Consider the following 12,574-nt stretch of genomic DNA (forward strand, 5'->3'; position numbering starts at 1 on the left):
ATAAATACCAGGATCATTATATGACTTATAGGAATAACAAATTTATAATATAAAAATAGTCTTTAATTAAATTACTAATAGTAGGCATAATATGATTATTGTAAAATTTGAGCAGTCAAATTCAAATTACTAGGTATAGATAAATTATTTTTAAAAATAAGACAACTTTTCAAAAACACAGCAGGCTATTTGCTTGACAATTAACGTCGATTTAAAATTACATCGAAATGTTCCAACTGCCGCCATTCAGGCAATAACTAGTTAATTGAGTATTACTTGTATCATTTGACACAAAAAAGCTCTATGAAATCTCCATTTTTCAATCTAATAAAAAACCAAAAATTAAAACAAAAACTGTTATTTAACTTGTAAACGAAAGATATCATTTTGTCGAGCTTTATCCAATCGCACGAAGAAATAAATTGGCAATAGAGGGAAGCCATTCACTCATATTACATTAAATTAACAAGAGAAAGCTACACAGCATACCTGCTATTCCAAGACAACTTAACTATGCTAGAGGAGCACAAAATATTAAAAAATCATAAAAAGCAAAGTAAAGGTGAAGTATAAAACGCTGCTGACATTCTAAGTTTCTGGAAATATGACATAATGATAAGAAAACTATCGGGAAAATTTATCTTCCATGTCAAAGAGGCGAAAGAATCACAGAATCTGGGCAGCTGTGTTCAACTTCTCGGCCAAGCTAAGCTGCGTTCTGGTGATGCTAGATAAATATAGCAAAAGCAAGTGATCCTGAAACGGATGAAACACTCGTGTCAGCACAACAAAGCTATGAAGGGCAAGTTCATTATCCAAACAAAATAACAAATGTTCAATTGCGTAACACAGTTTTCATAAGAACTAAAATATGAAATCCTAAGTAAACCACTAAAACATCAAAATCTTACCTGCAAGCTATCATTCACAAGCTTATCAAAAACTCGAGGAGAAACTTTAGGAAGAGAACCTACAGCATCTGATATAAATCTCCCGATTTTGTTGTCTGGTGCAACTCGCCCTTCCTGTGATGAAAAATTATTTAATACGATCTAATTAGGACAAGAGGAGAGATTAAAGATGTCAATACCATACCACAACATCGTCAACATATTTGTAGATATCATCAATCAAGACTAGGAGATGTTGCATTGATGCTTCCATCCCTTCTAAATCTGAAGGAATTTTGTCAACTGCAGTTGCCTTGAGCATATCAACTGGAATTACCAGAACAAACACAAAATCAGCTATAATCATTCAAAATAAAGAAATTGCCAATATTAGAGAATAGACATCAGAAAAACCAATCATAACAATAAAATCTTAACGACCTTTCTTCTATACGATGAATATAAACATTTGAACAGCCTAATCCATCATAACAATGAACTTTCATCCAAGTGAACGACCAAAAACACATGACATTTAAAAGGGGGCATTAAAGGACCCACAATCCATACCCTAAAAGGCTAAACCAGAGAAAACAGTTCGTAAATTTTTCATTCTTAAAGACATCCCAGGTGGAAAGAGATCTCAGTTTCAAGACTCGATGAAGTACAACGAAATTTCCTCCAGTGAAACTAGAGGTGTTCAAATTAAAGGAGGATACCTAGACTAAACAATGACTCTAGACTTAAAGTATGCCAAAAAAAATTACTTCATCAAAAGCTAAACAACGAAGATGAAGCAAGTCAGAGAGTATGTGCATATTAGATTACATCCTTTTTGCAGAATGCAATGCGTGACTTTATTACATAATTACAAGCTAAAACAGTTTCAAAATACTACATATCAAGCAATATTTTTCTAATAGAACTCGCAGAAAACATGTTACTGATTAAGAGAAAAAAATTTAAATTTTTTGTTTCAAATGCATCCATGGAAGTAAGCACGTAAACTTCATTAAATATATTAATACATAAATAAGAAAGAAGAGCAAACTGTGAGAGGGGGAGAAGAATGGAAAAAGGAAAGAGAGAGGGTGATTGAAAAGACAGGTCCAAGAATTACTTACATCCAATTCGCTCAGCTTCAACCATACGAAGATCTAATGGGATTTCTTGAAACTGAGCAGCAATTTGACGTTCTCCAAGGGATAAATTATTAGACACATATGCTTTAATGGTACCACCTCCATTTGTAAATCCAGTATCAACAGTCAAATGGATGGGATTTTGTACTTCTCGAGAATAAAACTCGTGGATTAATGCACTACCACCAGTTACTCCAAGACCAGTAGAATACCTGAATAAATAGCCAAAGTTTAGCATATCTTTCTCTCTTCAAGAAGAAAGATAAATGGACACAGGAACCCATCACTAAATCTCCCCAGAGGAAACATTTATTTTTTCCACTAGAATGCAACAAAACCAACTTTATTTACAAGGTAAATACAAAGGAAAAAAATTGCAGATGCCCTCTACCCAAAGTAAACATCATTTAACCTAGGCAATATGGATTTCAAAGTACTCTTGGCCACCACTTCATTCAGAATACTAATATGATAACCAAAAACAATTAAGTTTTACACATAATAGGAATTACCATCCAACTATGATTTCTTTTGGATTCACTTTTTGGTGGGATATTAACATATTGTGATGGTACTCTATATCCAGAGCAACCTGTTGATAAAAGAAGTAAAATAATCAGAACATATTTGAGTAAGAATAAAAAGACCCCCTGCATCCAGAAGAGAGACAACTAAAAAGACAACAGCAAAAGCTCAATAACAGAAACAATGGTAAATTTTAACTATGCAACTCTTTTATAGGCTTTAAATATTAGTGTCAGCTATACAGGAACCAAATACCATAATTTTAACGTAATATTAAAAAGGCCAACCTTTCACTTTCTTGAAGAAATCCATGCAGTACACTCAATATTCTTGACTCAGAACTAATAACCTCAACATCCTTGTCATGGATAAAAAATAAACCGATACGCAATAAATCAAACAAATACATCTTCTACTGTAAGAGGCTCTCAGCCAAATTTCACCTAGCCATAGGATAAGCATGCTATTATTTTAATAGGCTGAAACCAACTTTCTTTCAATAAAAAAATGGACATCCTCTCACTTCCTTCCCGTTAGAGTTTCAGAATGCGAACAAGACTACTAAATAATGTAAGACAAGAAAACTCAATTACTGGTTCAATTTATAACTTACTGCATGAGCCTTAAACTATGTTTGAATATCTATCAATAATGAATAAATTGGAAGGGAACAGAGAGCAGTTAAAAGTTGCAAGTAGTATGCAACGATAACAATAACAGAAATCACCAATAAAAGCTTGGGTCCTTCTCGGATTAAATCTTCTCATCTGTCCGAGAAAAAAAAAAGTAAAATGCATAAACTTTCTACCATAACTCCGTGGGTCAATATTTTCTTGGCATTGGCCAATTCATAGAAGTTCTTATCTGACTTCGCCAAAAGTTTATTTTAATTTGGGAATAAGGTGACTTTCTCTTACAGCTTTCTTTTCCCAAACCTATAAATACTTATTGAGAAGTTTATACACATAATGCCTAAATATTAAAGAAACAGCAATGAGAAAACATATAACCCATGGTCTATCCAATGCGAGAAACATATTGGAGCATACATGAACCTAAATGCAAATCCAAATCAAAACATAAACTACACTAAATATATAAATAAAACTAAAAAAATACAAATGTAACACCGAGTTTCTTAGATCCAGATGCGGAACTAAATTCCTCATGTATAGAAGGCAACATAGCATGAGCAGGTACCAAATTTATATCCTAATTATTGATGATAATATAAATAATGATAAAAAAAAATAAGCAAAGGACCTGCTCAATAGACTCGTTGTGAGGAACAGCATAGGAATTGCGAATATCTACGGTTCCATCGGGAAGGACGGATCCGAGTAGGGTTCCGATGACGCGGTCGGCTTGGTCAGGACGCCGAACATAGCAATCGCAGATGTTGAAGATAACGAGAGGGTGAACCTTCGCGGTGAAACTTTGAGAAGATGAAGATGATGAAGAAAATTGTAACACTGTGCGATCGCTCGACGCCATGTTCGGGGATTCGACTCTGCACCTTCACTACTCACTGCACCGAACAAGGCGTGCGAACACAACACAACACAAGCACCCTAATCTGGAGCTAGGGTTTTACAAATGGGCTCGTCAATATTCAGGTTTTGGTCAATAGGCTGGTCAATAATCACAATTCCCTCTTTTTTTTTTCCTTATATTTTAGTTCAGAAAAGTAAGCCCAAAAGGCCCAATAAAGACAAGCCACTTACTTACACTATGTTCTTTTTGAATAAAAATAAAAAATTCTGTAAATCACAAATATAATATTCAACCCAATGATAATTTTCTTTTAGCTAGCTTTAAATTTTATTAAATTTAAAATATTATTCAAATTATAAAAATCATCTATCAGACATTTTAAAGTGACATTGATAAACTTAAATATTTATTTAAAAAAATTTAAATAAAAAAATTATTAAATTTTAAAAGATTTTAATATTTTTATTTTAATTCTTACTAAAAAAAAATTCTTAAATATTTAAATTTTTATGTTTTTTGATTGAGTATTTATGATTATATTTTATCATTAAGTACGGTAATTTGATTGTTAATTTGCATAATAATTATTTAGGTGTCTTAGTGTAAACAAAACTAAATAAATAGTTAATAAATTTTAAAATGTTCATAAATTTAAATATTTTGAATTGATTGAGTTTGTTAAATAAAATTTATTCTAGTATCCGAATAATTTTTATTAATATTAAGTCTTAAATAGGTTATGAAAAATTAAAAGATTTATGTTTACAATTTTCCAGCTTGTATTAGCTGTTGTTATTCTTTATTATAAGAAAAATACTTTTTTACATAGGTGACAATTCCTTTTTAAAAATATTTTGTCTATTAAATAATTAATTTTTATATTTTTAAAAGAAAAAGATACCAAAAGATAAAAGTTTAAATACTATTTTGGTCACATGATGTGATACTATTCACATTATGACTGGTTGTGTTTTGTTCAAATAAATTCATATTTTAGTTAAATTGGTTCAATTTAATCTCATCCTCCATTTCACAATCGTTCACCATTGTTACCACCATTGTCGCTGCCTGGATCAATATAAGAAGGGTATATATTTTTGTGTTGATTTTTGTTTGTGGGTTGTCAGGTTTACTCTCATATCTTTTTCATAGATGTTATGAACCTCTCATTCACGATTTCTTTTATTTCGAGATGTTTTAAGGTGGTTTGGATTTGTGATTCCCATGGCTGTGGATTTCAAGTGACTTCAAATTTAAAGCTTAAAGGTTTTTGTGTCAACTTTTTATGTTTAATTTTCTTAAGGAATGGAGTGACTCTTAAATAAGAAGAATTTAAGGCCGAATAGTTGTGATGATAGTGGTGATGACACTGGTGAAGGGTCATGAAGTGGAGGATGTGACTAAATTGAACTAATTTAACTAAAATATGGACTAAATTGAACAAATTTAACTAAAATAGGAACTTATATTTGAACAAAACACAATCAATCATAATGTGAACAATGTCCTGTCATGTGAACAATAACGCTATGTACACTTTGTCATTATCAATTTAAATGACAATAACGAAAAGACGAAATTGAACATAATTTAACAAATCAAAAACCAAATTAAACGAAAAAAAGAGAGACCAGATTGAATATATTGACCAAACAAATGGATCAAAATAATATTTAAACCAAAGATAAAATGGTGATATAAAATAATGATGTAAAAGTGTGATTAAAAATGTGTTAAAGTTGAAAATAATAGTTCACTTATTATAAGATCATGAAAAACCGTGAGAGAAATGCTAAGAGTAAGACGATCGATTGATTTGAGAAAAGTATAACTTTTTGCTCCTAAAGCATTTTTACTTTTAAATGTACTAACAACTCAAGTATAGCAACATGATGAGAATGATGAGGTGATACTTTTGCTAATCAATTTTTAATTACGTGTGGTGTGGTTTATGAATTAAGGCTGCTGGTGTAAGTTATATATAGGCATCGTCACCCAGCCACTTTAAGAATGCAATAATACTAGTCTGCATAATTCACTATCAAATTTGGGCATATACTCATTTAAAGATTCCAAACCAAGAGGGACAAAAAAACATTCTCAAGATAAAAGAAGTTGTTTTTTATTTGATAAGCAATTACAGCACACATCCCTCATGCTCATCTTCCAACTTAAAAGTAGAGGAAAACTGGCCAATCACCCAACACATCCACTCCCTACTCATTACAACATCACATTCTTTACATACAAATTACAAGGTTTAAGAAGAGTAAAAAGGAAAATAACAGATAACAAAATAAAACTAGACCACAAACTTTGCTTGGTTTGGGTCTTTTACCCAGCGATCACAAACTTTTATCCCATCAGTTGGATTTGAAGGGAATGGCTCTGATTACGACTTGGTGGTACAGAGCCGCAAGAGCGGCTCCAACGAAGGGTCCAACCCAGAAAATCCACTGTGCAACAAAAAATGCAAAAAGATTAGAAGAATGCATTACCTCACTAACTTGGTTCCTGAAATTTAAAGAGAAAGATATTAACATACGTGATCATCCCAGCCAAGGTCTTTGTTGAAGATGATGGCAGCACCGAGACTTCGTGCAGGGTTGATACCGGTGCCAGTGATAGGGATGGTGGCCAAGTGCACCAAGAACACAGCGAACCCAATGGGCAAGGGTGCCAAAATCTGTTCATTCCATGAATATCATTAACACGTGTAGTATTTCGTTTTTTGGTAAAATGTTTATTATGTATTTATCTAATTTTTCTTTTTCATGAATAATAAAAGGAGGGCACATACAGGAACGTGTGAGTCTCTAGCGTTACGCTTGGCATCAGTGGCTGAGAAAACGGTGTAGACAAGAATGAAGGTGCCAACAATCTCAGCACCGAGTCCATCACCTTTGGTGTAACCAGGGGCAACGAAGTTGGCACCACCGTTGTGTTGGCCGAAGAAGGTTTTTCCCTCGAAACCTTTGACCACACCAGCACCAACAATAGCACCCAGAACCTGCATCACCATGTAGAACAGTGCCCTGGTCAACGACAATTTCCTCGCCAAGAAGAGTCCGAATGTCACAGCCGGGTTTATGTGTCCCCCTGCATCATCACACACCAACACATTTATTAATTTAATATATATAATTATAAGAGTTATGTATAAGAGGTGGTGTAGTTTTGACCTGAGATTCCAGCGGTGCAGTAAACGAGAGCGAAGATCATACCACCGAAGGCCCAAGCAATGCCTTGAATGCCAACGGTTGCGCACTTGGAAGCGGACCTATTGACACCCATGACGGTTAAGATGGTTATGTAGAGAAAAAGAAAAGTAGCTACAAACTCGGCTATTCCGGCACGGTAGAAGGACCAAGAAGTGAGTTCAGAGGGTTCGAATAGTGGAGCCGCCGGAGGCTCCTGGTAGTCCTTTCCGTCGTCTTGGCTCTGAGCCGCAGTCCCAATGGGTTGCCTCTCTGAGAATTTGTTCGCTCCCAGTGAAACATCTTGCTCCTTTCCCTCCATTTTTTGGCTCACTCTATCTCTCTCTCACACTCTTTTACTCCAACTTGTGTGGTGATGATGATGATGTGTTCTGTGGGGATTATTTATATGCACTGAGTGTAAAGATGGATGATAAAAGAAAATCAGAAATTGAGGGTGAGTGGGGTGGCTCGTGGGGCCTAGTGATGTTGTGATTTCTTATCTTTTTGGCCGTCCAATCCTTTCAATTCATGAATTGGTTTGAAGGAGACTTTGTTGGAAGACTATGATCGGAGCAACAGACAATGGTAGCGTCCTTGCTGGCACGCCTCTAACCACGCACTTCATGGCCCACCGTGCCATTTTTCCGGTGAGTTGCACATGCTCATATAATATATACAAGAGATGAAATTCGATTTGGAAAGGTACAGAGAATTCCCCAAGTTTTAAGTGTCAAATTCCAATATGTTTGTTATGCAATGACGGTGATTGTACTAAAATAGTAGTTTTGAATTTTCATAGCTTATTGTCACTACACTTTACAGTTTCAACAATCATAACAGTAGTTTATTATATGGTTTGAATTTTAGAATTAATTTATTTTAAAATTTTGAATTAATCTTTTATCTCTCGAAACACGTAAATTCAATTTTTTTAATTAAATTTTGTTAAATTTATTTGATATTTTAAATGCATTTCATAATAGTATTTAACTTAATATTAAAGCAAAAATGTATCAAAAATATAAATAACTCAAATAAAATACTGAAATACTTATGAAACATCAAATAAACCTAACAAAATTTGATTAAAATAAATAAATCCACGTATTTCAAAAATTAAGGGACTAAATTAGTCTAAAATTTTAAAATGGACTAATTTCAAAATTTACTGAAAGTTAATGAAAAAAAATATATTTAACCATTTCTTATATATAATCAAACAAACACACTTTACAAAAATATATCCATTATTAATAGATTAAAAAATGGTTTATTTTCTTTTTCCAGGTGAGAGAAAAAAAAAATGTGTTTTAGTGATTTCCAACTAAAAGGAATATTATATTTTTGTTTCGGTGGCTATAAAAACAAAGAAATTTAAACCATGCATTAAACATATTATAATGGTTAATAACTACTTTCATTAGTTATATAGACATGCAAAGTTGTTATCACATAAAACAAATTAAATATTCTTATAGCTTTTGTTTTTTAATAATGGTACCTAACATGCGTTAATTTAATTGGGTTCCTTGTCCGGTTCCAATGACTTGTTAGGGATAGCATTAAAAATAACAAATAATTTGCGATCACTTTGCCTTGTAAAACCATTTTATAGTAAGCTTAGAGTTGTTCTTCATCATTGTGATCTGGCAATGGCAAGAGCCACCGGTTAGATGGATCACTAATTCAGATCATAGTCCTCGATCCTTCGTGCTTCTTTTATTAATGTCTGTTTTTAAATTATTTTAGATTACACCTAACTTTTTTTTTTATATTTACAGTATGGTTTTCTTCGCAATATTATTCTATGCAATTTGTTAAACTATTGATGGAGATTGATATAATGTATAAAGATTATCATCATAACATTTTTATATAATAAAAATCAGTGAAAAATATAAAAGAATTATGGTGTGCAATATTATACTTCATAGAAGAAGAATAAAACTGATCGAGAATAACTCGTGGTTATTCACTTCTTGCTTTCCTTCAGTGAGGGGGACAACAATTCCAGTATTTCACTCTCATTTTTTTTTATCAGCAAGTATATATATGTTTATATTTTGGAACATTAGGGAAGGGTGCTCCGACCCGTATACAAATATAAAAAGTTTTCATAATATAGTGTATCTATAATACAAAATGATAGGTGCATTTATAAGTTAAAAAAACCTAGCTTGTATTCATTCATCAGGAGTGTCCAAATGTAAATTACACACTATATATAGCAATTGTAGTATGGTCGATGTAATGTATCATGTCCCGACAGCGATCCCCCATAAAATAATCTACCTAATTATGCTTTGCATCGTGTTCTGTCGACAGGTGTCTGCAAATATGTTTTAGTTCTCGCAGATGTTTATGTATGCATTGGTCTATCAACATTCCTCTTTAGATAATGTCCACAAAAACCAATTACCAATGTCTTTAATCTGTATTTCCTTATATGCTCATCGCGCTGCTCAGCCATCAGTTTTACCTCGAAAGAAAACACAAAATTAAAGCAAAATATTTTTAGTGAGCAAAAGTTTTATACCTAAGAATCATACATATATTAATACTTTTTATGCTTACAGTCATGATAATCCCATGCTACCTTATAGATTTTAGGCATGATAAAGGATTAAGACACCAATAGAATAAGAAAATTGTGTTTTTGGAAATTTAGTACTTATCCATCCCCATGTTTTCAATTGTACAACAATGAACATTTCTATATTATCGATCGTCCCACCACTAAAAATAATGTTATTTCTCTCTCATAATTTGTTTGCAAATTGGTTACCCAATATATATATCACCATTCACTTTAAGTTGATTTGCATATATAATTATTAATTTTAAAGTTATATATAAGTTTTGAATTGTAATTAGTATAGAGTGTGGGTTTAGACTGAGAATGTATTAAAAGTATACTTTTGCATAGGGTTCTTGTATTTTAGTCAATAGAATGATATCTTATTTTAAGAATAATATTTTGTCCCTTTCAATTCATAACAACGTTGCCCCAATAATTGAATAAATGAATACATATACACAGAACTTTTGGAAGCCTATGAGCAATTTTACGTTCTCAGTGTTGACGGACTAATGACGGAAAATTATAAACAATGCAATAATAACTCTTCACCATATACCGTCAACTAAATTAGGGCCACAAGTTTCAAATTATAGCTTTCTTTTAATTAGAGGTTATATTATTGTTGACGGTTTGTTTTGCAATATGAAAAATTCTCTCAGCCGCACATTTATGTCACATGCTGAATAATAACTTCATTTTTCCCATTTTCGACTACATCTATTTTTATTTATTTTTCCTTCATTCTTTTTGTTACGTGATGAACTCGTTGTTGACCTTTTAAGTTTTACATGTATACATTACTACTGGTTGAGTTGAATTTTGCAAATTTCAAACATCTTAAAATTTAGATTTTGATCTTGGCTTACAAGCTTCTCTAACTTTTTTGGATATTGTGTTATGTTACACTATGAGAAGTTCTGATGTGGATGATTATTATTTAAAAAATGATTTTTTAACTACTAAATTTTGATAATTTTTTTTTATAATCTTAAGTGTCATTTTTTAAGTGATTTTTCATTTTTTTTTTCATTTTTAAACTTCTAAAACAATTTAGAAAATGACACATCATGTTATAAGAAAAAGTTATCAAAATTTAGTAGTCAAAATATCATTATCCTTGTTATTTAGAACATTGAGAAACATTTCTTTATGTTCTCTACTCTTAATTCCTTGATTTTGTGGGTTTGGGGAAATACAATTTAAAAATGGGAATTGACTTCTTATGGGATAAAAGGGGACCCGATGCAATCAATCTCAAATTAGATATGTTTCAATCTTAAATTATATGTTTCCTTTGATAATACTAAAGCTTAATTAAAATTCCTAGAGAATTGTCATAATTATCGAAGAAATTTTATTAATGGAAATAAATTTATTATATAAAAAAAATTATTGACAAATTTTTTCAACAAAATTTTGTGTTTTGATTATCGATAAAAATATTCATCGATAAAATACATCCGTAAATCTTGAATTTTTGGTAATGTAACTAACAGTTAAATTTGATAAATTTATAATTCTTATTACTGATATATTAGTTTTTTGGTAAATTCGTTTATAAAAAGAGTGACAAAATTTTTGTTCAGATAAAATTAGTATTATACAACTATTTTTTTAAGATAATAACTGATTATACTTTTAATTATCTAATACATTATTTCCTTTTATATATATATATATATATATATATATATATATATATATATATATATATATATATATATATATTCTTACATTATTTATCACTTAATCAACGATGTTTCTATAACTTTCAAAATATTGAAAAAATATAACGTTAAATATGTTTTTGATATTTTATGAAAATTAAAAATAATATCTTTTTCAAAATTTTGGATTAAATTAATCTCTCATTTTTTAAAATATATGAATTTTGTTCTTCTAACCAAATTTTATTAAATTTATTTGATATTTCAAACACGTTTCTCAGTTAACATTAAAGAAAAAATGTCAAACGGTATAAACAACTCAAATGTCATACAAAAAACTTTATATAATTTGGTTAAAATAACTAAATTTACACGTCCCTAAAAATGAAGTTAAAAAATAATAATTAATCCAAAAATATCTTGAGATCAAATTTGATTGAACAGGCAATTGAACACTTTCAATATCAAAATAAACATTATCTATATAATTTTAAAATTTCCCGTAGCTAGAAAAATATGAAAATTAACTTTGAGGAATGAAAAATGTTACAAAAATAAAGAATTACTCGTTTAAAAAAAGTAAAATAATTTTCACAATTTTATAAAGTTATAAAAAGCCTAACCTTTTGACTTCTAGTTTTTTAGTACTCATTGCTGTATTATTGTGAATATTTAAAAGAAAAAAAAAACAAACTATAGGCTAACGAAGAAAGTGTAAGCGATGAACAATATTTTGAAAATCTTTTCAAAGTATCTTTTTCTTCCATGACCGTGTTTGTGGGTACAATTGAATGAGCTGGGCCTAGCTGGGCCAGCTTCTCATGAAACCCATTCATTATGACGACCCACCACGCAATGAGTGCATCTAAGCCCGTCAAATTTTAGATATCCAAATCTTCAATATTACTTGTGCTAAGTACATAAGTATCTGTCAGAAAAGTTTCAAAATTATAAAGTGATTAGTGGAAGGAAGTAGATGCCTGACAGAGTAGAATATTACAGATTAAAGGAATTAATAGAAACACAAGTTACTCCATTCACATATTCATAGATACATATTCCATCATTACCAAAA

General features: G+C 31.0%; 2 protein-coding genes across 2 annotated transcripts; both read right to left on the minus strand.

Moving 5' to 3' along the window:
- Window positions 1-418: 418 nt before the first annotated feature.
- EIF2 (eukaryotic translation initiation factor 2) lies at window positions 419-4,181 on the minus strand. The gene is made up of 6 exons (XM_028062540.2): window positions 3,821-4,181; window positions 2,545-2,624; window positions 2,015-2,244; window positions 1,096-1,217; window positions 912-1,025; window positions 419-756 (listed from the first exon to the last, which is right to left on the minus strand). Exons 1-6 carry the CDS (start codon window positions 4,049-4,051, stop codon window positions 667-669), a joined length of 867 nt encoding a protein of 288 aa, XP_027918341.1. The 5' UTR covers window positions 4,052-4,181; the 3' UTR covers window positions 419-666.
- A 1,967-nt stretch (window positions 4,182-6,148) lies between these two features.
- Window positions 6,149-7,634, minus strand: LOC114163635 (putative aquaporin PIP-type 7a). The gene is made up of 4 exons (XM_028047939.2): window positions 7,234-7,634; window positions 6,852-7,150; window positions 6,597-6,737; window positions 6,149-6,507 (listed from the first exon to the last, which is right to left on the minus strand). The coding sequence occupies exons 1-4, from the start codon at window positions 7,568-7,570 to the stop codon at window positions 6,415-6,417; spliced, it is 870 nt and encodes a 289-aa protein (XP_027903740.1). The 5' UTR covers window positions 7,571-7,634; the 3' UTR covers window positions 6,149-6,414.
- Between the last annotated feature and the right edge of the window lie 4,940 nt (window positions 7,635-12,574).

This window comes from Vigna unguiculata, chromosome 1 (assembly GCF_037176805.1).
Source record: "Vigna unguiculata cultivar grain cowpea cultivar isolate G323 ecotype 2 chromosome 1, ASM3717680v1, whole genome shotgun sequence".
NCBI lineage: Eukaryota > Viridiplantae > Streptophyta > Magnoliopsida > Fabales > Fabaceae > Vigna > Vigna unguiculata.